Consider the following 26266-nt stretch of genomic DNA (forward strand, 5'->3'; position numbering starts at 1 on the left):
CAGACTGCTGCTATCTACTGTGCCTCCTGTAAGGTGTCTGTATAATACAGGAGGTGTTACTGGCCAGATCACCAGGTAAAAACAGAGGTAAAAGACTAAAAAAATAAAATGAATGTAGCCATCACATCTAATGATTAGTAAGCTGTGATATATTACAATTTTGGTTTAATACCGCTTTAAAGTCCATTATTTATTTCTTATTATTACCTTGTCATTACATAATGCTCATGTTTGAAGTCCAGCCTGTGTGACAACCATGGCTGCCTCCAATAGTAGAATGAGTGTAGGCATGAAGGAACGGGAAGTGCATTGCTGGCAGGTTCACCATGTAAAAACAGAGGAAGAAACCCAGAAAAATAAAAACAAATTCAGCCACCACATCTAAGAACCAGTAAGCTGCAATATATTAAATTTTTTGTTTTTTGATTTAGATACAGTGTGATCCCAAATTTAGAATGCCAATCATAATGCAAAATTTAAATTTTTCAATCATTCAAAAGAAATAAGGTATAAAAATAATGGTTGCAATATAGAGATATGTTAATCAGAATGTATCTTGATTGTAGTGAATTTGTTGAAGTCTGCAAATAGAAATAACAGAAATCTGGTTAGTAGGAGTACAAACCAAAGAGTTAAGATTTATATGTCTATACAACAAGTTTACAACTAACTCAAGAGTGATACAAATAAAAATGCAATGCCCTGCATTAGTTAACCACTTCAATACCAGGCACTTATACACCTTCCTGCCCAGGCCAATTTTCAGCTTTCAGTGCTGTCGCAAATTGAATGACAATTGCGCGGTCATGCTACAGTGTACCCAAACACATTTTTTATCATTTTGTTCCCACAAATAGTACTTTCTTTTGATGGTATTCAATCATCTCTGCGATTTTTATTTTTTACGCAACAAATAAAAAAAAAGAAATTTTTTAAAGAAATAAAAGTTTTTCTTTGCTTCTGTTAAAATGTTTTGTAAATAAGTAGGTTTTCATCTTCAATGACGGGCACTGATATGGCTGCACTGACCGGCACTGATAAAGTGGCACTGATGGGCACCAATGAGGTGGCAATGATGAGGTGGCACTGATGATGAGCACTGATAGGTGGCACTGGTATGCAGCACTGATGGGCACTCATAGGCATCACTGATGGGTACTTATGAGTGGCACTGATAGGTGGGCACAGATGGGTGGCATTGCTGGGCAATCATTTGTGGGCACTGATTAGCATATGTTGGGCATTCATTTTCACATGTGGATGGCCATGGGGGATGTACATGACCACCCACATGTTAGGAGCTTCCTTGATGGTCCTGACGGCTTCCCTGGTGGTCCAGTGTAGGCATCTGAGGGGGGACTGCACTGATAAACAATCAGCACAGACCCCCCCGTCAGGAGAGCAGCCAATCAATATTGAACCAGGGATTCTCAACCAGGGTTCCGTGGAACCCTGGGGTTCCTCAAAAGGTTGCTAGGGGTTCCTTCAGCATTTGGCAATTTCTGCCTCTCAGATAAGTTCCCACTGATACCAGTGACCTTTTTAACTATCTGTAGGTTAAATGAGGTAATTCTTCCCAATGACCACAAGTGTAAGGACCATTCTTCCCACTGACCATCACACTAATGTATCATGAGTTGTAGATTTCAAATTTTTAGCAGGGGTTCCCTGAGACCGGAGAACTATTTCAAGGGTTCCTCTGTGTTGAAAAGGTTGAGAAAGGCTGCTATGGACTAAGACTGGGATGTTATTAAAGTTCATGTGTGTGTAAGGCTGGGTTCACACTATTGCGAATTGGATGCGGGTTCCCCCGCATTTGACATCGGCACATGCAGATACAGTGAATATCTCTGAAACTGTGCAAGTTTAGGAGATATTCACGGTACCTACAGGTAAGCTTTATTATAGGCTTACCTGTAGAAAAAGTGATGAAACAGGGTTCACAACCACTTTAAATATCATCAGTCACCTTTAACAGTATCTGTAATCCTTTTGTAGATGGCTTCCCCACATGGAGAAGACAGTATCAAATTGGGTAGCAGTAATGTCAATTGGTGGTTGCAGGCCTAAGGCCTGACATATGCCAGGAGCCAATGATGTGTACAGTGCCGGGACAAGGTCATCCAGCGTCCAGGGCAAATATTCCAAATTGCGTCCCCCTCCCCCGCTTATGATGTGCAAGCTTAGGGGATCCTATACCCAGCAGTCACTTCCTTGTCAAAATCACTGTCGCTGTCTTTACTTCTGTCAGCCTTGCAACAGAAGGAAGGTGTCTACAGTAAAGCATTGCGCCCAGGGCAGTCGACCCTCTGGCCCTCCCCTCATGGCTCTGGGCGTGTACATTCCTTAACACAGACAACTAACATAACTTACAATAAGAAAGACCATCGTCAGCTTCAGTTGAGCAGTGATGTAAGCAGAACCAGTGGGATGATTCCCCATACTGCTCCAGCACCTGGGAAGAAAAGGCAGAAACAAGTCTTAAGCGACAACTGTTATGTTAGTAACCTCTTCCTCTGACCTCTAGATCTGAACTTAAGCAAAGATTCAAGTTTCAAGTATAAAATTAAGCTCTTTGAGTTCAGGGACTAAACTGAATATACAATATATGTAAATATATTGTAATATCCAGAGTGTGGTTGTAAATAAGGTTTGCTCGTGAACAGAGAGCAATCACTAGTGGTGTACCACAAGGCTCTGTACTGGGTCCCGTTCTATTTAATCTACTGTAAATGTACGTGATGTTTTTTTTGGGGTGGTATGCCTTTCTGCCCATGACACAAAGGTGTGTAATTGGGTTGATATCCCTGGAGGTGTCTTTAACATGGAACATGATTTGGCATTGGTCAAAGCACTGGAGACTGCAGTTCAATCCGGGTTCACATATGTGCACATATGTGCGACTGTAGGTTCATGCCCAGGGTCCAGTTTCGTGTCAGTTCATCGGTTCAGGTGCGAATCAGGTCAGAATTTTTGCCTGAATTCGCATATGAACTGGACCCAAAAACACAGAACCCTTTTTCAGTCAGGACCATGGCTTCCCCGCACATGTGTGAACTGGCTCCATTGACACACTTGCATGTATGTGAATATGTGAACCCAACCTCACTGTTTCTAAATATTTGTAAAATAATGCACCTAAAGAAAAAGAATCCCATGACGGAGTACAACATTGGGGCAGTGTTAATTTCGTCAACGAAAACGTTTTCGTCAAAGATTTTGTCAGTGGAATTTTTATAGTGACAAAAACAAAAACTAAAAGTACAGCACATTTTCGTCCACTGACAAAAATCAAATCCGTTTTTGTTTCTTAACGAAAACGGGATGAAAACAGCAAGGAGGGAAGTTTACCCTCACGAACTACCCTATTTATAGGCGTATAACACATTGCATGTGTGTTATATTTGTTTTTACCAACGGGGGGGCAGGGATTGGGCCATCCGCCCCCCCGGTGCCACACATTGGGGAATGTCAGGCCAGTTGCCCCACCTCTCCTGGCCCTGGGACAGCACTGCCAGCATAGTCTAAAGTTAGGAAAAAAAAAAATCACTGCCAGCCCCTTCCCCTACACTGCTCCTCCTGTGTCACTCTCATTGTCTAAATAACTAAATTCTTGTCGGCCGCTCTTCTCCTCCTGCTCCTCCTCCCAGTGTTGCTTTAGATTGGAGGAGGAGAGCGGTCACATGACCACTCATGAAATGTCAGAGGAGAGCGGTTATGTGACCGGGTCAAAGAAAGAACAGAACTATTGTGGTATTAAGAAACTTTGATTTACAATGAATGTGACACAGGATGAGCTATGTATGAGAAAAGGCTGGCGGGTATGCTGGCAGTGCTGTCCCAGGAGACTGGGGGTCTCCTGGGAGTGCAGGGGGCTGTGTATTGTGGGGGGCTGTGTATTGCGCAGAGGCTGGGGGGCTGTGTATTGTACAGAGGGTGGAGGGCTGTGTATTGTGGGGGGCTGTGTAATGTGCAGAGAGTGGGGCTGTGTATTGTGGGGGGCAGTGTCCTGTGCAGAGACTGGGGGTCTCCTGGGAGTGCAGGGGGGCTGTGTATTGTGGGGGCTGTGCATTGTGCAGAGGCTGGGGGGCTGTGCATTGTACAGAGGGTGGGGGCTGTATATTGTGGGGGGCTGTGTCCTGTGCAGAGGGTGGGGGGCTGTGTACTGTGCAGAGGGTGGGGGGCTGTGTACTGTGCAGAGGGTGGGGGGCTGTGTACTGTGCAGAAGGTGGGGGGTTTGTATTGTGGGGGCTGTGTCCTGTGCAGAGCGTGGAGGGCTGTGTACTGTGCAGAGGGTAGAGGTCTGTGTACCTGTCCAGAGGGTGGGGGCTGTGTATTGTGGGGGGCTGTGTCCTGTGCAGAGGGTGGGGGGCTGTATACTGTGCAGAGGATGGGGGCTGTGTATTGCGGGGGGCTGTGTACTGTGCACATTCGATTTTAGTTTACTAAAATGATTTTATTTGACTAAAATGTACTGGAGATTTTAGTCAACTAAAATACGATGACTAAAATGGGACTAAAATTAAAATGGCATTTTAAGCAAAGACTATGACTAAAACCAAAACCCTTGCAGAAGACTAAAATTGGACTAAAACTAAAGATGCCATTTTAGTCCTAAGACTAAAACCACATTGAAATTGACTGCCAAAATTAATGCTTTTTGTTGGTACAGTGTTGGCCAGCACTGCAGAGGAAAAAGATTTGGGGATACTTATTTTAGATGATTGCAAAACAAGGAAACAATGTGACCAGGCAGTGAGGAAAGCGAATGTGTCACTAGAGGGATCACCAGCAGGAGGAAGGAGGACCTAAATCCCCTATATACAGTGCATTAGGAAAGTATTCACAGCGCTTCACTTTTTCTACATTTTGTTGGATTAAATTCATTATTTTGCTCAAAATTCTACAAACAATACCCCATAATGACAACATGAAGGACGTTTGTTTGAAATCTTTGCATATTTATTAAAAATAAAAACCTTAAAAAAAAAATCACATGTACATAAGTATTCACAGCCTTTTCTATGACACTCAAAGTTGAGCTCAGGTGCATCCGGTTTCCACTGATCATCCTTGTGAGGTTTCTTCAACTTGATTGGAGTCCACCGGTGGTAAATTAAGTTGATTGGACATGCTTTGAAAAGGCACACACCTATGGATATAAGGTCGCACAGATAACAGTGCATGTCAGAACACAAACCAAGCCATGAAGTTTAAGGAATTGTTTGTAGACCACCAAAATAGGATTGTATTGAGGCACAGATCTAGGGAAGGGTACAGAAAAATGTCTGCAGCATTAAAGGTCGCAAAGAGCACAGTGGCCTCCATCATCCGCAAATGGAAAAAGTTTGGAGCCACCAAGTCTGTTCCTAGAGTGGGCCGCCGGCCAAACTGAGCGATTGGGGAGAAGGGCCTTAGTCAGGGAGATGATCAAGAACCCGATGGCCACTCTAACAGAGCTCCAGCTTTCTTCTGTGGAGAGAGGAGAACCTTCCAGAAGAACAACCATCTCTGCAGCTCTCCACCAATAAGGCCTATATGGTAGAGTGGCCAGACGGAAGACAGTCCTTAGTAAAAAGGCACATGAAAGCCTACCTGGAGGTTGCCAAAAAGCCCCTGAAGGACTTTCAGACCATGAGAAACAAAATTCTCTGGTCTGATGAAACAAAGATTGAACTCTTTGGCCTGAATGGAAAGCATCATGTCTGGAGAAAACCAGGCACCACTCATCACCTGGCCAATACCATTTCTACAGTCAAGCACGGTGGTGGCAGCATCATGCTGTGCGAATGTTTTTGAGTGGCAGGAACTGAGAGACTAGTCAGGATCGAGGGAAAGATGAATGCAGCAATGTACAGAAACATCCTTGATGAAAGCCTGCTCCAGAGTGGTCTGGACCTCAGGCTTGGGTGAAGGTTCATCTTCCAACAGGACAATGAACCAAAGCACACAGTCAAGATAACATCTCTATTAATGTCCTTGAGTGGTCCAGTCGGAGCCCAGACTTGAACCTGATTGAGCATCTCTGGAGAGATCTGCTGTGCACAGACGCTCCCCATCCAATCTGATGGCGCTTGAGGGGTACTGCAAAGAAGAATGGGAGAAACTGCAAAAAATAGGTGTGCCAAACTTGCAGCATCATACTCAAAATGATTTGAATCTGTAATTGGTGCCAAAGGAGCTTCACCAAAGTATTGAGCAAAGGCTGTGAATACATGTACATATATATGTATATGTACATATATATATGTACATAAATGTGAATATGTGATTTATTTTTTTCCCCTTTTTTTTTTCTATAAATTTGCAAAGATTTGAAACAAACTTCTTTCATGTTGTTATTATGGGGTAATGTTTTAAGAATTTCGAGGAAAATAATGAATGTAACCCATTTTGTTATAAGGCTGTAACTCAACAAAATGTGGGAAAAGTGAAGCTCGGTAAATATTTTCTGGATGCACTGTAGACCCTTAGTTAGACCTCATTTACAATACTGTGTCTAGGTCTGGAGACCTACCTTACACAAAGATGTTGATAAAATAGAACGAGTCAAGAGACAGGTAACCAAATTATGAAAGGTCTGGGGGATAAAACATATCGAGAGCGACTTCGGGAACTTAAAGCGGGAACTTCAGTAATTTTTTTCATCTTTCCATCTATTAAATCTTCTGCCCTTGTTGTTTTAACTTTGGATAGTAAAACATTTTTTTTCTGCCAGTAAATGCCTTCTACAGCCCACTTCCTGCTTCTTGTCTGGTCATTAGCATAGTGTTATGATCATGCACACAGCTCTGTCTCTCACTCTGGTGAGAGTTTGCCAGGAAGGGAGGGGGGGGGGGGGGGGGAATGAGTCATAAGAGGGCCAATGAGAGCTGCAGAACTGGAGGTGTGCCTCTGTGTGTCTGTAAATCCAGAAGGTGAACAGGCAGCAGCTTCCTGTGCCCACAGTTACAGTGGGAGCACCAGACTCAGTGGAGGGAGATTTCTGCAGCATATTTGGCAAGTACAAAATCACAGTATATATTTAAAATAATATGCAAAGTGGTTGGAGGGAAGCTTCAGAATGGCAAAGATGTTGCAATTTATGTGAGCAGACTGCAGTTCCTCTTTAATATGTACAGTCTGTAGGAAAGAAGGGAAAGGGGAGACATGATTGAAACCTTTAAATACATCAATGGGGGTGAATAGGATTCAAGAGGGCAGTATTTTCAATATGAAACCAAAATCAAGAACACAGGGACATGACCTCAAACTAACTGGAGGTAAGTTCAAATCTAATCTGAGAAAGTATTATTTTACAGAATTACTGAAACTGTAGTTGATGCTTTCAATAAACTTCCAGCAGAGGTAGGGAGTCAGTCAACAGTAAGCAGGGCTGCCATCAGGGGGGTACAGCCTATACACTTGTAAGGGGCCCCAGCGTCTGGATGGGCCCAGCCGACTGGCAGGGACATGAGAAGGCGGGGGCGGGTGCAGAGGAGCTCTGTGGATGTTCCTGTATCTGTGTGAGTCAGAAGGCTGCTGCTCTGTCATGAGCTGACATTGGGCTCTTTGCTGCCACCTCTGGCCATTTCATGCATGTGCACCCCCTCTGCATATGGAAACAAGAGCTGGGATTAGGACCACCTTACAAGTAAGGCCGCGTACACACGCGGGGACTGTTCGCTCAACTTTGTCCGCTGAACAGTGTTTCGGCGGACAGTCCGCTCGTGTGTGGGCTTTCAGCGGACAGTTTCAGCGGACAGTCTGCTGAACAAAGTTTTTCGGAAATTCCGAAAAACTGTCCGCTGAAACTTTGTTTCAGCGAACAGTCCCCTCGTGTGTAGGCTTGTTCGTCAAACTAAGTTCCGCGCATGCTCAGAAAGGATTTACACGCCGAAGTTTGCATTGCAGTGTATAGGACGTCGTTTTCTAGTCCCGTCGTACGTGGCGTTCACGTCATCGCGCACGGTTTCAGCGGACTGTTCGTTCGTCGTGTGTGGCCAAGTCCGTCCATGCTAATTTTGAGCGGACTGTCCGCTGAAACTGTTTGACGGACAAAGTTGAGCGAACAGTCCCCGCGTGTGTACGCGGCCTAAGGGCGGCATTGTGTGTGACTGTGTACATGCCTATGTGTCTACAGTCCTGTGTAGGGATGAGCTGAACACCCCCCGGTTCGGTTCGCACCAGAACATTTGAACGGACTGAAAATTCGCACGAACTTTAGAACCCTATTAAAGTCTATGGGACTCGAACGTTCAAAATCAAAAGTGCTAATTTTAAAGGCTAATATGCAAGCTATGCAACAGACAACACCAGCAATAAGGGGAATCTTAAGGTGTATACTGTGCTGGAGGCACACAACGCCCACTTTAACTCCTGCAGATTCCTGTATTACAGAACACCAGCAATAAAGGGTAGATACAGGTGTACACTGTGCTGTGCTGGAGGCACACAGCACCCACTAACTGCTGCAGATTCCTGTATTAGAGAACACCAGTAATAAAGGATAGATACAGGTGTATACTGTGTATACTGTGCTGGAGGCACACAACACCCACTAACTCCTGCAGATGGCTGTATTAGAGAGCAACAGCAATAATGGGTAGCTACAAGTGTATACTATGCTGGAGGAACACAACACCCACTAACTCCTGCAGATGGCTGAGAAAAGAACACAATGTCCCTGCTTATCTAGCTCTTTCCCTGCACGCCAACACACTACACAAGGCCACCACGCTGGCAGCCTTATATAGTGTGGGGCGTGTACTAAACCCAATTATGGCTCTCCTCGCTGCCGGCGCTGTGATTGGCCAAGCATGCAGGGTCACAGTGCATGCTTGGCCAATCATGAGCCAGAAATGCACTGCAATGGCGTAGTGCATTGTGGGCCGTTCGGGCCACACGAATTTGGTGCGAACGGTCCACAAAGTTCTGAATTCGCCAAACAGACGAACGGCCGATGTTCAAATCGAACATGCGTTCGAATCGAACACCAAGCTCATCCCTAGTCGTGTGTGTACATGCGTGTGTGTGTACATGCCTGTCTGTCTGTGTACATGCCTGTCTGTCTGTGTACATGCCTGTCTGTCTGTGTACATGCCTGTGTGTGTGTGTGTGTGTACACATGTCTCTGTGTGTTTACATGTCTCTGTGGGTACATGTCTCTGTGGGTACATGCCTTATTAAAGCAGTGATATGCAGCGCTACCTGCTAAAAATTAATTGTCACACTATCCTAACGTGAATAAATAAATAAATATAAATTTATAAATATAAATGTACAAAATGATGTGCAAAATGACCAAAATCCAACAATGTGCAAAATATTACTGATAAAGTGACTAAAGTGCAAAATCACACATAAAGTGTAGTAATAAGCCACACTTACATAAATATGTGCAAAAAACGCAAATTCGTAAACAATGAAAGAAGTTCATCCGATAAAAGTCAGGTGATTCACAATGTCAACAAGTGCTGTTCAATAAACAAATATCCGATAGTGAAAGTCCTCAATATTCATGCAGTGTCATGAAGGTGCATAGAACTCCACACTTATGACAGTCCACCAAAAACAGGATCCTTCAGTGCTCCACTTGTGCACCCCCCATTTCCCCCAGCCTCTCACCCCAATCCCAGACCCCCAGGGGTCATAACCGCTTTAAGAAAATGAATGGTAATCACGCTTCCTCTCTTCTTCGTATGTCCCGCCCGTCCGTCCGTATATAACAAATCTCAGCAGTAGAGAAGATAAGGAGATCTCGGCAGTAGAGAAGATAAGGAGAGAAGGGGACTCTCATGTGTAGTAAATCAAAGTAATTTTAATAAAAGTAAATCCACACATCAAAATAGGCAGTTGCGCGTGTAAACAATAGGACTTCCGGTCTCGGCCGCGACTGGAAGTGACGAATATGACACCTGGCTCCTCCCTGATGCGTTGCGTCACAAACACGTGAGGCTGGGGGGGAGGGGGGGGGCAAGGCCTAGAGCTGTGTAAGGGGACCCACAATGTCTGATGGCTGCCCTGACAGTAAGTGAATTGAAACATGCTTGGGACAAACACAGATCTAAACAAAAAAAACAAATAAAGAACAAACAAAAAAAATGGACAGACTTGACAGTCTACTCTCTGCCGCCACTTTTCTTAGATAAAAACCTGTAAACATTATAAATAAAATACTGTAAATAAGAAAGAGGATATGGTGAGGATGACATAAAGGTGCAAACCAACCATTTTTTTTTTTTTTACTTTGGACAGTGAGGCAGAGTTAACATTTCTGTCAGGTTTTTGTTGTGTGCAGAATCACATACAGGTACACGATTCTGCACTTCCGAGTCTGGGGCGCACACAGTGGGAGCCAATCAGCGGGTCCGGCAGACCCGATGTCTTCCAGGACTCGTTGATCATCTCAGACAGAGGCAGAGCGGCACTCTGCCTATGTAAGCAAAGGCAGATCACCGTTCTGTTAGTAGGGAAGGCAGAGATCCTGTGTTTCTGCTCAGTGCAAGCACCCCCCCCCCCCACACACACACACAGTTAACAAGTGCTCCCTAGTAGGGATGAGCTTCGTGTTCGATTCAAACATACGTTCGACTCGAATATCGGCTGTTCGCCCGTTCGGCGAATTCCGAACATTATGGGCCCTTTCGTGCCAAATTCGTGTGGCGCTCACGGCCCACAATGCACTGCGATGGCGCAGTGCATTGCTGGCTCATGATTGGCCAAGCATGCACTGTGACCCCGCATGCTTGGCCAATCACAGTGCCGGCAGCGAGGAGAGCCATGATTGGCCACAGGCAGGATGCCTGTGGCCAATCATAGCTCAGGCTGTGTAGTACACGCCCCACACTATATAAGGCCACCAGCGCGGTGGCCTTGTGTAGTGTGTTGGCGTCTGAAGCAGTTAGTGGGTGTTCTGTGTACCTTCAACACAGTGTACACCGATCGCTATCGGCCTATTTTTCGATCTTGCTCTTCTGTAGTGGTTGTTGTCTGCGTGCCCTGACCGCAGTATACACGGCTATATTCACCTCACCTATATAGATAGCGATATATCCATCTTTTATAATAGAGCTTGCAGTCAGTGTTAGGAGCTTGTGCGTGCTGTCTGCGGCAGCTGGACATGTTGAGCCGCAACATGCCAACGACTTGGTAGAGTGGATGACCAAGCCCTCTTCATCCTCCTCTCTCACCCAGTCTCAGGGTACTAGCAAAGCAGCTGCCAACGCATCGTCTTCCCTCGTCTCAATGTCATCATCAGTGACTCCTTCCCTAGACCCACCACGTCCTCCTGAGGAGTCTCCTGAACTCTTTGAGCACAGTGTTGGGTACATGCTCCAGGAGGATGCCCAGTGTTTCGTAGGCTCTGATGATGATACTCAGCTAGAGGAAGGCAGTAGCGTGAATGCAGAGAGAGGGGATGCTCAAGAAGGACAGCAATCTGGCAGTCATGTTCCACAAGCTGCAGTATACTGCCAGGTTTGCTACAGCGATGAAGAGGGAGGGGATGATGAGGGCACTGACTCCACGTGGGTGCCTGGTAGGAGAGAGGAGGAGGAGGAGGCACATGTCCAACGAGGCAGGATGCCCTCCGGGGGCCAGCTTAGGGGCAGCACACTGACTGAATCACACCGCAGAGCTCCGCCTGTGCAGGGCGCTGCCTCTGCGCGTTATTCTAAAAGTTCTTTGGTGTGGGCCTTTTTTGAGACAAGTGCATCAGATCGCACCGCTGCTATTTGGAACATATGTCTCAAGCGTATCTCGCGGGGCCAAAACATCAGCCGCTTGGGCACCACATGCTTGACCAGACATATGTTGACCTGCCATGCAGCTCGTTGGCAAGCGTACCTCAAAGACCCACACCAAAGAACAAAGCGGACCTCTACTTGCGCCTCATCAGCTGGCATCTCCAACCCCACTAGACCTTCAGTCCTCTCTGAAACCTGCTCTGAGAGGAATGAAGGTGTAGAATTAGGTGTTTCATAGCCAAGTGCTTCCGGGCACTCTGCTAGCAGTACAACCACGTCCAATTATAGAAGGCAAATGTCCCTGCCCCAGCTGCTGGACCGGCGAAAGAAGTTCACTCCCAGCCATCCACATGCCCAGCGGTTGAATGCTAGCTTGGCTAAATTGCTAGCACTTCAACTGCTGACTTTTCAGTTGGTAGACTCGGCCCCCTTCCGTGAGTTTGTACAATGTGCGGTTCCTCAGTGGCAGGTCCCCAAACGCCACTTTCTCACGGAAGGTGATTCCGGTTCTCTACCGGCATGTGGAAGGCAATGTCCTTGCCTCGCTGGACAGGGTGGTCAGCGGTAAGGTGCATATTACCGCTGACTCATGGTCCAGCAGGCATGGACAGGGACGCTACCTGTCTTTCACGGCCCATTGGGTCACTCTTCTGCCAGCTGGGAAGGATGCAGGACAAGGTGCAGTAGTGTCGGAGGTTGTTCCGCCACCACGCCTCCAAAATGCTACTATTGGTTGTGACACACCTCTCTCCTCCACCCCCTCCTCTTCTTCTTCCTCCATGGCCTCTACCAGTGCTCTGTCCTCAGAACCAGTGGTGCTCCGTAGGCGTTCCAGGGGCTACGCAAGTACGCAGACAAAACGATGCCATGCCGTGCTTGCGCTGGTTTGTTTGGGGGACAGGAGCCACACTGGGGTGGATGTTTTGTCAGCTCTGCAGGGGCAGGCCGAGAGGTGGTTGACGCCACACCAGCTTAAGCCAGGAATGGTGGTTTGCGACAATGGCACCAACCTCCTCTCCGCCCTCCGACAGGGACAACTGACCCATATGCCCTGTGTAGCTCATGTCCTTAACCTGGTGGTGCAGCGGTTCTTGGGCAGGTACCCGGGTTTACAGGATGTCCTGAAGCAGGCCAGGAAAGTCTGTGTGCATTTTCGCCGATCATTTAATGCCTGTGCTCGGCTGGCTGAGCTCCAAAAGGAGTTGAACCTGCCCAAGAACCGCCTTATATGTCACATGCCCACCAGGTGGAACTCAACGTTGGCCATGCTGCAGCGGCTGCACACGCAGCAGAGGGCCATCAATGAGTACCTGTGGGACACCAGGACAGGGTCAGGGGAGCTCGGTTTTTTCTCACCACGCCAGTGGGGCATGATCAGGGATGCATGCACTGTCCTGTCACCATTTGAGGAGGCCACAAGGATGGTGAGCAGTGACAGTGCATGCATCAGTGACACTGTACCTCTTGTCCACCTCTTGGAGCATACGCTGCATGGAATAATGGACAGGGCACTTGAGGCAGAACAGAGGCAGGAAGAGGAGGACTTCCTTGCCTCTCAAGGCCCCCTTTATCCAGACAGTGTTCCTGCTGTGCCACCCATCACACAGGAAGAGGATGAGGAGGAGGAAGAGGAGGAGGATGATTGTGTCATTATGGAGGTGGAGGCTGGCACTCAGCATCAGCAGCAGCCGCAGTCTTGTAGGGATGATTTACAGTCCCAAGAAACCCGTGGACTTGTACGTGGCTGGGAGGAGGTAGCTGCGGATCATGTTGTCCTTAGTGACCCAGAGGACTCCGGACCGAATGCCTCAGCTAACCTACGCTGCATGGCCTCCCTGATCCTGCAAAGCCTGCGGAAGGATCCTCATATTCTTCGGATCAAGGAGAGGGACCATTACTGGCTGGCCACTCTCCTTGATTCACGGTACAAGGGTAAGGTTGCCGACCTTATCTTGCCATCGCAGAGGGAGCAGAGGATGAGACATCTCCGGGAGGCCTTGCAGAAAGGTCTGTGCAACGCGTTCCCAGAGACTGGGAGGTTACAAACTCCTGGTCCTGGTCAACGTGTTGCTGAGGCATCGGTCAGAAGGAGCGGTGGAGAAGGTGGCCGTCTGATGCTTTCAGACAATTTTTTAGTCCGCAACCCCAAGGTATGATTGGTTCCAGCAACCATTGCCAGCGTCTGATTTACATGGTGCAGGAATACCTAGGGGCAAGGTCAGACTTGGACACCTTTCCCACCGAAAATCCTCTAGCTTACTGGGTCTTGAGGATGGATCACTGGCCAGAGCTTGCACAGTATGCAATTAAGCTACTGGCCTGTCCTGCATCCAGCATTCTTTCGGAACGCACCTTCAGTGCTGCTGGTGGCTTTGTTACCGATCACAGGGTGCGCCTGTCCACCGAATCAGTTGATCGACTGACCTTCATCAAGATGAATCAGTCTTGGATAACCCACAGCTACCAAGCACCTGAAGCTGATGTAACCGAATAATTTTTTTTGAAATATCACATCCTTTCAAGACTGCCTATGCTGATGCTGAGTGACTGTCCTGTTATGTTGATTGTCTATCCTCTTCCTCCTCCGCTGATATGTTGGAAGAACATTTCTGGTTCTGGGGATGCCATCAGCCCAATTTTTCTGCCCCTGTTTAACAGGGGCGTTTAATTACAATTTTTGATGCAATGCTTTGCAGCAGGGCTAATTCCTGCAATAAAACTAGAGTATATGGGAGAGGTTGCAGTGTCGTGGCATCAGCACTAGTGCCTAAGGCCCAATTTTTCTGCCCCTGTTTAACAGGGACATGTAATTACAATTCTTGATATAATATTTCACAGGAGGGCCCGTTCCTGTGCCCACCCAGAGTAACTGTGAGGACTTATAGTGTTGTGGCACTTGCACCACAACCACCAAAGGTCAATTTTTCTACCACTGTTCAACAATGGCATGTAATTACATTTCTTGATATAATCGATCACAGCAGGGCGCTCCAGCGCCCACCAAGAGTCACTTTGAGGGCTTACAATGTTGTGGCAAAACCAACACCTTGTTCCGCCATTTCTGCTGAGCATATAGGGCAGGCCCCTACTTTCAAACATCCAACTTACAAACATCTACTTGCAAACAGAAGGAGAAAACAGCAAGTGAGATGAAAAAAGACGGACGGCAAAACAAATTATACAGGGGTGATAACCCTTCCCTACGTTTTCCAAAAAGCTTAAAAATAGTTTTTTTGACTGGAGCTACACTTTAAAAATGTACCAGTTGAAAATTACAAACGGATTCAACTTAACACAACAAACCTACACAGTCCCTGTCTTGTTTGCACCGTCTGTATACTGCTGTTCTGAGTATATAGGGCCTGGGGGCCACACGCATTTCCTTTTTTTAATATGGGTAGGGGGTTCCCCTTAATATGCATTCAAGACCCAAAGGGGCTGGTAATGGGCAGGGAGGGCTACCCATGCCTTTTTTCTCAATGATTTTCAACCATATTGCAGGAACCAGATATAACATTAAAACCGCAAGCAGTTTTAAATGATGTTATTTCTGTTTAATGTCATTTTGTGCAGGGACTGTTCTAAACACGGGAAACACGTGGCACTTCACAGGCATACTACAGACACCCCCAGGCACGATATTTAAAGGAATATTTCACTTTTTTTTTTCACTTTAATCGTCATTAAAATCAGTGCTCCCGCCAAAACGGCCATTTTTAAAAACATTTTAGGCATTGACCCATGTCCCCTGGTGCAGGAGCCAGGTCCCCAAACCCTTTTTAGGACAGCATCTTGCATATTAGCCGTTAAAATTAGCACTTTTAATTTCGAACGTTCGAGTCCCATTGACTTCAATGGGGTTCTAAAGTTCGTACGAATTTGGGGTCCGTTCGAAAGTTCTGGTGCGAACCGAACCGGGGGGTGTTCGGCTCATCCCTTCCCTGCCAGTGTCAGTACAGTGAAAGTGCATATTTTTTAGCACTGATCACTGTATTGGTGCCACTGGTCCCCAAAAGTGTCAGTTAGTGTCCAATTCGTCAACGGCAATGTCGCAGTCCTGCTATAAGTCTCTAATTGTCACCATTACTAGCGATATAGATATAGATATAGATAGTGTGAGAAAAAAAACGCGCTATCCACAAACAACAAATACAGTGCCTTGCAAAAGTATTCGGCCCCCCTTGAACTTTTCAAACTTTTGCCCCATTTCAGGCTTCAAACATAAAGATATAAAATTTTTATTTTTTGTGAAGAATCACCAACAAGTGGGACACAATTGTGAAGTGGAACGAAATCTATTGGATATTTTAAACTTTTTTAGCAAATAAAAAACGGAAAAGTGGTGCGTGCAAAATTATTCGGCCCCTTTACTTTCAGTGCAGCAAACTCACTCCAGAAGTTCAGCGAGGATCTCTGAATGATCCAATGTTGTCCTAAATGACTGATGGTGATAAATAGAATCCACCTGTGTGTAATCAAGTCGCTGTATAAATGCACGTGCTCTGTGATAGTCTCAGGGTTCTGTTGAAAGAGCAGAGAGCATCATGAAGACCAAGGAACACACCAGGCAGGTCTGTAATACTGTTGTGGAGAAGTTGAAAGCCGGATTTGGATACAAAAAGATTTGCCAAGCTTTAAACATCCCAAGGAGCACTGTGAAAGCGATCATTTTGAAATGGATGGAGCATCAGACCACTGCAAATCTACCAAGACCTGGCCGTCCCTCTAAACTTTCAGCTCAGACAAGGAGAAGACTGATCAGAGATGCAGCCAAGAGGCCCATGATCACTCTGGATGAACTGCAGAGAACTACAGCTGAGGTGGGAGAGTCTATCCATAGGACAACAATCAGTCGTACACTGCACAAATCTGTCCTTTATGGAAGAGTGGCAAGAAGAAAGCCATTTCTCAAAGATATCCATAAAAAGTCTCATCTAAAGTTTGCCACAAGCCACCTGGGAGACACACCAGACATGTAGAAGAAGGTGCTCTGGTCAGATGAAACCAAAATCCAACTTTTTGCCCACAATGCAAAACAATATGTTTGGTGTAAAAGCAACACAGCTCATCACCCTCAACACACCATCCCCACTGTCAAACATGGTGGTGGCAGCGTTATGGTTTGGGCCTGCTTTTCTTCAGCAGGGACAGGGAAGATGGTTAAAATTGAGGGGAAGATGGATGCAGCCAAATACAGGACCATTCTGGATGAAAACCTGTTGGAGTCTGCAAAAGACCTGAAACTGGGACGGAGATTTATCTTCCAACAAGACAATGATCCCAAACATACAGCAAAATCTACAAAGGAATGGTTCACAAATAAACGTATCCAGGTGTTAGAATGGCCAAGTCAAAGTCCAGACCTGAATCCAATTGAGAATCTGTGGAAAGAGCTGAAAACTGCTGTTCACAAACGCTCTCCATCCAACCTCACTGAGCTTGAGCGGTTTTGCAAGGAAGAATGGGCAAGAATTTCAGTCTCTCGATGTGCAAAACTGATAGAGACATACCCCAAGCGACTTGCAGCTGTAATCGCAGCAAAAGGTGGCTCTACAAAGTATTAACGCAAGGGGGCCGGATAATTTTGCACGCCCCACTTTTCATTTTTTTATTAGTTAAAAAAGTTTCAAAAATCCAATAGATTTCGTTCCACTTCACAATTGTGTCCCACTTGTTGGTGATTCTTCACAAAAAATAAAAATGTTACATCTTTATGTTTGAAGCCTGAAATGTGGCAAGAGGTTGAAAAGTTCAAGGGGCCGAATATTTTCGCAAGGCACTGTAAATAATAGTTGCCAGCACCGCAGACTTACTGCAACAAACAAAATGGTGAAATAATAAAAAAGGTGCAGCGCTTAGATTATGACAATATCTATATAATCTTTTACCAGTGTAAATAATATAATCAACTTTAATAGTGAAAATAACTTTGCATAAATTAACACTATTATTGATTCTATGTTTTAGACAACACTATATCCAAATATACAAAAAAATAAAAAATAATTGATATACGTATATCCACCAAGGTGAACGTGTTAAGAGTCCATAAGTGAAACAATATGGTGACAAAGTGCAATATCTTGAGAAGTTATAGTGACTTCAGTGAATACTTGGCAGAAATCCACCACCACTTGAGAGGAGGCTTACCAGATGTAATGGACCCAGTTCGGTATATACCTAGTGAGTCACACGAGTTTATTGATGCAAATCCACACGAAAAAACAGCTGGCAAAACTTGTAACTTCTCATGGGTACCAGAGTAGACAGAGAGATGACCCAAAAATAGATGAAATGGCTATCCACCTTTTGGGGTGACTGAGGACAGAGATTCTTCCACATATATTATAGGCCAAAAAGAAGAAAATACAGCCTCATAGTGAAATACCATTTAAAACTTTTATTAACATTAAAAGCGTAAATGGGTACTCACATATTACAGGCAAATACAAGCATGGAAATAAAATCTGGCAACGCAGTGGCATCAAATCTGGCAACGCAGTGGCATAAATGGTCTATTCTGACTTCATACTCTATTCAACATAGAGATATACAAACTATTTTAAATAGACATTGGGGAGTGTTAAAGACAGACAAAACCTTATGCTCTCTGTTACCAGAACGGTAACGGTTACCATCTCTGTCTACTCTAGTACCCCTGAGAAGTTACAAGTTTTGCCAGCTGTTTTTTTCGTGTCGATTTACATCAATAAACTTGTGTGACTCACTAGGAGGCTTACCAGATGTAATGGACCCTAACTGGGTCCATTACATCTGGTAAGCGTCCTCTCGTGGTGGTGGATTTCTGCAAAGTATTCACTGAAGTCACTATAACTTCTCAAGATATTGCACTTTGTCACCATATTGTTTCACTTATGGACTCTTAACACGTCCACCTTGGTGGATATACGTATATCAATTTTTTTTTTTTTTTTTTGGATATAGTGTTGTCTAAAACATAGAATCATTAATAGTGTTAATTTATGCAGAGTTTTTTTCACTATTAAAGTTGATTATATTATTTACACTGGTAAAAGATTATATAGATATTGTCATAATCTAAGCGCTGCACCTTTCTTATTATTTAACCAAATAATATACACTTATTGTAAAAAAAAATTTTTTTACCAAAAATATGTTGTTGTTTTTTTTTCTGTTTATAGCGCAAAAAAATAAATAGATCACCTCTGATCAAATATCACCAAAAAAAGTTCTATTTGTGGGGAAAAAAAGGACATTCATTTTATTTGGGTCCAGCATCTCACAACCGTGCAATTGTCAGTTAAAATAACGCAGTGCCGTATTATTAAAAATAGCCTGATCATGAAGGGGGGTAAACCCTCCAGAGCTGAAGTGGTTAAAAGAATGCTTACTTTTTCAACTGCTTATTTTAATGCCCTCCTCTCTTCACCCTGCATATACTGAGCTTGCTGAGGACACTGTAATGCTTGGGTATGTTTTTCAAAAAGTTAGAAAAAGTGAATGAACCCTTTAATCCCTTTTATTCTGAAAAATCAGGTGATGAGAGCTTTAGAATGCTTTCACCCAGGGGCGGGCAGGTTGGCGTTGACGATAAAGTGCCACTAGTTTTAGCTGCGCGTAAAGCAGCTAAAACTCATTTTAGCGGTGCCGAAACGATTTGCAGGTGCTTCGGCAGCAATGCCCATTCATTTCAATACACCGCTCCTTCTCCGCCCCATAGGACTCAGTGTGCAAGCACTCAGGTTTTACTGGTCTCTCCTTGCCACACCCTATATATGGTGGATAGATTCATGCATAGCATGAATCTATCCACAGACACCATGGCAACCCCCTTTTTATGTGTCAGGCCCCTTTCAGGACACCGGGTGCATGAATTGCAGAGGCGTTTTTTTTTTCTTTTTCGAAGCACCTGATTAGAGCTAGTGGCTTTAATAGGTTTCAAAATCGGGTGGGCTCAGGTCGCAGAGGATGCGTCCGGAGCCCACCCAGGTGTGTTCCATATTCATTCGCTGTTGCAACACTGATCCTCGTCCCGGCCAATTGGGAAGCAGGTATGAAACTGTTTCCCAATTGGCCAAAACATCAGGCGATCCTATTAGATGCCTAGCGCCGGGAGGAGCAGAGAGGAGACTTCTGCAATTGTTTTAGTGGTATTTAGTCGACTAAATCTCCAGTACATTTTAGTCTACTAAAATGTCCTACATTTTAGTTGACTAATTCTCCAGTACATTTCAGTAATTGCAATTTAGTTGTAGTCATAGTCTTTTCACTAAAATGACATTTAGTTTTAGTCGTATTTTAGTCATCTCAATTGTTTTCATCGCATTTTAGTTGACTAAAATAGTATTCATTTAGTCGACTAAAATGTTTTAGTAATTTTAGTTGACTAAAATGTTTTAGTCGACTAAATTAACACTGCACAGAAGCTGCTCCAGGAGAGGATTTTCCCGAGCCCCCTACCACGCTGGAAGATGGCTGTATCAGCTCCGACTGCTTCTCTCGTCGTCCACATCCAGGATAAGGACAGTGGGTGCTGGGGGGGGTGGTAATTATGTGCCATGTCGCGCCACGGGGGTTGGTGGTAGTTGGCAGTTGTGTTAGTGCTGCTTCATTGGTGTCCCAGGGGGAGGGGGTTGTTTGCTGCCCCCCCCCCCACAAAAAAACCCACCAGCCACCACAGCTTGAATGGCAGCTCTCAGCCTGCTGGAGCGGCTGATGGTGCATCCAAGATGGTGGCTTCCAGCAACAGTCTCAGGCAGTGGTGTATCCAGGGTATGGTATGTGCCCTGGGTGCCACTTGAAGAGCAAAACTTGGGTGTGCTATAGTACCACCAACAATTCTGCTAGCAACCCCAAAGCACTCCCATCAGATTAGCAGATTAAAGCACCCTTATTTTATTGTGAAATAATGCCGCGTTCACATGACCGGAATTTTGGTCGGCAAAAGCTCTGATGGTTTTCCCGATGGAATTCCAACGGAATTTCACTCAAGCCATCTTGCCTACACATGGTCACACCAAATTCCGACCGTTAAGAACGTGGTGACGTACAACACGTACAACGGGACTAGAAAAAGGAAGTTCAATAGCCAGTAGCCAATAACTTCCATCTCGTAGTTTAATCTGAGCATGCGTGAGTTTTTGCGTGTCAGAATTGCCACACGAACGCATTTTCGGATAGGAACTTTTTCCGAGTGAAAAATTAAGAACATGCTCTAAATCTTTTGCTGGCCGAAATTTGGCCAGCAAAAGTCTGATGGAGCATACACACGATCACATTTTCTGACCAAAAGCTCTCATCGGTCTTTTGCTGGCCGAATTTACGATTGTGTGTATGCAGCATAAGAATTTCCCTGAGCCCTCTATATATGGCATAACACGGCATCAGATGTTTCCATGGAACAGGCAAGCCTATGAGTATTAAGTACCTGCTTTGGCCTAGCAATAGCTTCCTGCTGTCCTCTGTGCAGCAGGGCTCAGACAGGGAGAGGAAGAAGCAGCACACGGCACCAAACTGGTATGCTACTGTTTTCATGTTACTAACAAAGAGCATTCTGATAGTGAGAGCAAAGTTACAGAGAAATTTGCTCATCAGTCTGCTGCTGTCTGCTCACTGCCCAGTCAGAGGCTGAGGGAGGAACATGACCTGTAAGTGTAATGCCCCATACACAATTGGAAATTGTGCCAGCAAAAGTCCGATGTGAGCTTTTGGTCGGAAAATGCGATTGTGTATGCTCCATTGGACTTTTGCTGGTCGAATTTCGGACAACAAAAGATTGAGAGCATGTTCTCAATTTTTTGGTCGGGAAAAGTTCAGATCGGAAATTTCGATCGTCTGTACAAATTCTGACGCGCAAAATTCCTACGCATGCTCGGAAACAATTTGATGCATGCTCGGAAGCATTGAACTTCATTTTCTTGGCTCGTGGTAGTGTTGTACGTCACCGCGTTCTTGGCGGTCAAAAGTTCAGAGAACTTTTGTGTAGCCGTGTGTATGCAAGAGAGCTTGAGCGGAATCCCGTTGGAATTCTGTCGGAAAAACCATCAGAGCTTTTTCTGACCAAAATTCCCATGTTTACGTGGCATTAGGTGACTGCAGCAGAGAAACAATTAGTAATTGGCTGTTTGCCTGCTGTCCTCATGTCCCTGGGAGTGGGATGAGGTTTTAAATAAATATAAGATAAAGTGAAGAACACTTAGCAAATATGATATATGTGGAAAATGAAAAATGATACATTTTATCTTCTACTTACGCAGTGCGGGTTCTCCACTCAGCACCATACGATTCTGTGTCTCAGAAGGCGTTGTCTGAACAGTGGCAGTCTGAAGACTTACAGAAATGACTGTAGCATTGCTATCTTTTTTAAGACCTTGAATATTAGTTGATTTGCTTTCATAGTTATAATTGATATATAGTTTGGCGGTATCTTTTTGTGCACCAAGTGACATAGTATTAAAAGATAAACCTATTCCTACATTTATTGTCAACCAGAGTCCTCCAATGATGTGAATGTCATACACATGTGTTATCCCATAATTTGTGATCGCCGTTATAGAAAGGGTTAGATGTGGATCAGGGCAGGAGGCGTTTGTACTTTCTGAGCCAGTCTCGGTAGGAGTATCGCATAGAGATGCTTTCTTCTTAGCTGTAATGGTAACTAGAAGTGGATATTTCTGGGTCATCTGCACTGGTGATGATACAATCTCAGTGGTTCCAAGCTGATAGTCAGGTACCATAACACTTGTGTACAGAGTATGGATGATCAGAGAGTCCTCTTTGGCCTGAGCTGCAGAGAGAAAATGCAATAGGCTTCCTGAACTTCTAAAAATGACAGCTGTGATGATAGTCCACAGTATAGAATTCTAATATTTGCTCTTATGTTGGTCACACTCAGATTCTGACTTGGTTCTGTCAAGTCAACAACATTTACCAACTGTATCGTTTGAAGGTATCTCTGACTTTAAGTGTATCTAAAGCCAAAAACATTTATAAAATATTGCAACTTACCAGTCCATATATGTGGTGGCTGAATTCATTTTCTTCTTTTTCCTTGCTTTTATTTTTTTTATTTTCACCTGATGATCCTGTCAGTAATGCCGCGTACACAAAATCTGAATTCTGGCCAAAAAAAGACCGATGAGAGCTTTTCATCGGAAAATGTGACCGTGTGTATGCTCCATCGGAATTTAGCTGTCCAAATTTCCACCAGCAAAAAATAATAGCATATTCTCAATTTTCCCGACGGAAATTCCGATCTTGTGTATGCAATTCCAACGCGCAAAAACTTACGCATGCTTAGATTCAGCTAGGAGATGGAAACTATTGGCTACTGGGTATTGAACTTCCTTTTTCTAGTCCCGTCGTACATGTTGTACGTCGCCACATTCTTGACGGTCGGAATTTGGTGTGACCATGTGCATGCAAGACAGCTTGAGCAAAATCCCGTCGGAATTCCGTCGGGAAAACCATCAGAGCTTTTTCCAACCAAAATTTTGATTGTGTGTACGCGGCATTACACACTTTCTGTCCTAGGTTATCAATGTTTACTTTCTATACTGTATCACACCAGGGCATGAACTACAGGACAACCCCCTCCCATCATCTCTATAACCTAGGGGGAGGTGTTATGTAGTTCACAGAAATAGCTTGGAAAATGCTGACTGATAACTGGGTAAAGATCATTTGAAATTATCAGATCCAGCAGCAGACTATTATTCTCCTCCTTCTCCTCCTCCTTCTCCTTCTCCTTCTCCTTCTCCACTACTTGCCGACCAGCCGCTGCAGTTTTACTGTGGCAGAATGACACGGCTAGGCAAAGCGATGTTATATTAACTGTGGCCATTAGGAGCGGACCCCGAGGCCGATGCGAGTGCCCGGGGGTGTCCACTGCATGCCCCCGGAGCTGATCGCTCGTGACACACCAAGAACCGGAATCTGTATGTGTAAACACAGATTCTGGTTCTCTGTGGGGAGAGCAGACAGATTGTGTGTTCATACAAAGTATGGTCATTGATCAGTCATCAACCCTAGACAGTCTCCTCCCCCTTTCAGTTAGAACACAGAGAGGGAACGCAGCTAACCCCTTGATCGCCCCCTAGTGTTAACCCCTTCCCTGCCAGTGACATTTTTACAGTAATCAGTGCATTTTTATAGCACCGATCATTGTATAAATGCCAATGGTCCCAAAAATGTGTCAAAAGTGTCTGATGTGTCTGCCTAATGTCGCAGTCCCAATAAAAATAGCAGATCGCCGCCATTACTAGTAAAAAAAAAAATTATAATAAAAAAGGTTCTAAATCTATCCCCTATTTTGTAGACGCTATAACTTTTGCGCAAACCAATCTATATACGCTTATTGTGATTTTTATTACCAGAAATATGTAGAAGAGTACATATCGGCCTAACCTGAGAAAAATTATCTTTTTTAAAAAAATGGGGATATTTATTATAGCAAAAAGTAAAAAATATTGTATTTTTTTCAAAATTCTCGCTCTTTTTTTTTTTTGTTTATAGCGCAAAAAATAAAAACCGTAGAGGTGATCAAATACCACCAAAAGAAAGCTCTATTTGTGGGAAAAAGGACGTCAATTTTGTTTGGGTGAACCGCCACAGGACCACGCATTTGTCAGTTAAAGCGACGCAGTGCCGAATCGCAAAAAATGGCCCGGTCATTCAGCAGCCAAATCTTCCGGGGCTGAAACGGTTAAACAGATTTAACCAATGCCATAATTTAACTTTATTCCCCTAGGAAAAGGGTAGGCAACCTGGGCCCTCCAGCTGTTGTAGAACTACATTTCCCATTGCAAGGCTGGCAGTTACAATTACTCCCAGAGGCATGATGAGACTTATAGTTTTGCAACAGCTGGAGGGCCCCAGGTTGCCTACCCCTGCCCTAGGCTGACTACCTAGACCTTTAAAAGCACTACATATACAGTATGTACCTATTTTAAATAGCAAAGTCATACCCATTATGCATAAGTTCAGAAGAGTGAAGATTTTCAGTCCTTGATCCATCTTTGTGCCTTTAGTGGAGACTATCCCCTTCAGAATTGCTTTATGGCCAAGAGAGTGCCATTTAAATAGTTGTATCAAGAGGAACTTCTGCCAGAAAACCAGATTTACTAAGCTTAGTGAAAACAACATATATTCCAGTCAACATATAGTGAATGATTCCATTGTGTCCTCTTCAAAGACCAGGGTAAACCTTCTGGAAAAAATGACACAGGTACTGTAGAGGTGCACATGGGAATTTTGTTTTAGAAACAGATGAATGGTAATTAGGGATGAGCCGAACACCCCCCGGTTCGGTTCGCACCAGAACTTGCGAACGACCCCCGCGTTCGGTACGAACGTTAGAACCCCATTGAAGTCTATGGGACTCGAACGTTCGAATTGGAAAGTGCTAATTTTAACGGCTAATATGCAAGATAGTGTCCTAAAAAGGGTTTGGGGACCTGCCTCCTGCCTCAGGGGACATGGGTCACTGCAAAAAAAAGTTTTAAAAACTACCGTTTTGGCGGGAGCACTGATTTTAATGACGATTAAAGTGAAAAAAAAAAAAAAAGTGAAATATTCCTTTAAATATGGTGCCTGGGGGGTGTCTGTAGTATGCCTGTGAAGTGCCACGTGTTTCCCGTGTTTAGAACAGTCTCTGCACAAAATGACATTAAACTGAAAAAACACCATTTAAAACTGCTTGCGGTTTTAATGTTATATCTGGTTCCTGCAATATGGTTGAAAATCATTGAGAAACATGGCATGGGTAGCCCTCCCTGCCCATTACCAGCCTATTTGGGTCTTGTACGCATATTAAGGAGAACCCCGTACCCATATTAAAAAAAGGAAATGCGTGTGGCCCCCAGGCCCTATATACTCAGAACAGCAGTATACAGGTGGTGCAAACAAGACAGGGACTGTGTAGGTTTGTTGTGTTAAGTTGAATCTGTTTGTCATTTTCAACCAGTACATTTTTAAAGTGTAGCTCCAGTCAAAAAAACTATCTTTAAGCTTTTTGGAAAACATAGGGAAGGGTTATCACCCCTGTATAATTTGTTTTGTCGTCCATCTATTTTCATCTCACTTGCTGCTGTCTCCTTGCGTTTGCAAGTAGGAGATGTTTGTAAGTTGGATGTTTGAAAGTAGGGGCCTGCCCTATATTATAGCGGTATGTACTGGGTACAGAGCACGCAGACAGCATGCACTATCTCCTAACACTACTGACTGCAAGCTCTATTATTAACCACTTGTTAGCCCAATGTTTGCATAAAGTGAAAGATGAAGTTATGCTGAGTAAATAGATATCAAACATGTCACTCTTCAAAATTGCACATGCCCGTGGAATGGCGCCAAACGTCGCTACTTAAAAAATCCCCATAGGCGACGCTTTAAATATTTTTTTACTGGTTACATGTTTTGAGTTGCAGAGGAGGTCTAGGACTAGAATTATTGCTCTCGCTCTAACATTCTCGGCGATACCTCACATGTGTGGCACATGCGAGCACATGGGGACATGGGCGCTTTAATTTTTATTTTATTTTTTTATTGTTCATTTTACTTTA

General features: G+C 44.5%; 1 protein-coding gene across 2 annotated transcripts; it reads right to left on the reverse strand.

Annotated features, from left to right (window-relative positions):
* Positions 1–380: 380 nt before the first annotated feature.
* Positions 381–24840, reverse strand: LOC143938738 (uncharacterized). 2 transcript variants are annotated; one of them, XM_077460916.1, is made up of 4 exons: positions 24674–24840; positions 21961–22494; positions 2374–2455; positions 381–581 (listed from the first exon to the last, which is right to left on the reverse strand). In XM_077460916.1, exons 1-3 carry the CDS (start codon positions 24720–24722, stop codon positions 2397–2399), a joined length of 642 nt encoding a protein of 213 aa, XP_077317042.1. In that variant the 5' UTR covers positions 24723–24840; the 3' UTR covers positions 381–581; positions 2374–2396. The 2 variants fall into 2 exon arrangements, with proteins under 2 accessions (XP_077317042.1, XP_077317051.1); XM_077460925.1 differs by lacking the exon at positions 2374–2455.
* Positions 24841–26266: the final 1426 nt, after the last annotated feature.

The sequence above is a fragment of the Lithobates pipiens genome, unplaced genomic scaffold (assembly GCF_037356315.1).
Source record: "Lithobates pipiens isolate NorthernLeopardFrog02 unplaced genomic scaffold, aLitPip1_a1.2 Scaffold_1, whole genome shotgun sequence".
In the NCBI taxonomy this organism is placed as follows: Eukaryota; Metazoa; Chordata; class Amphibia; order Anura; family Ranidae; genus Lithobates; species Lithobates pipiens.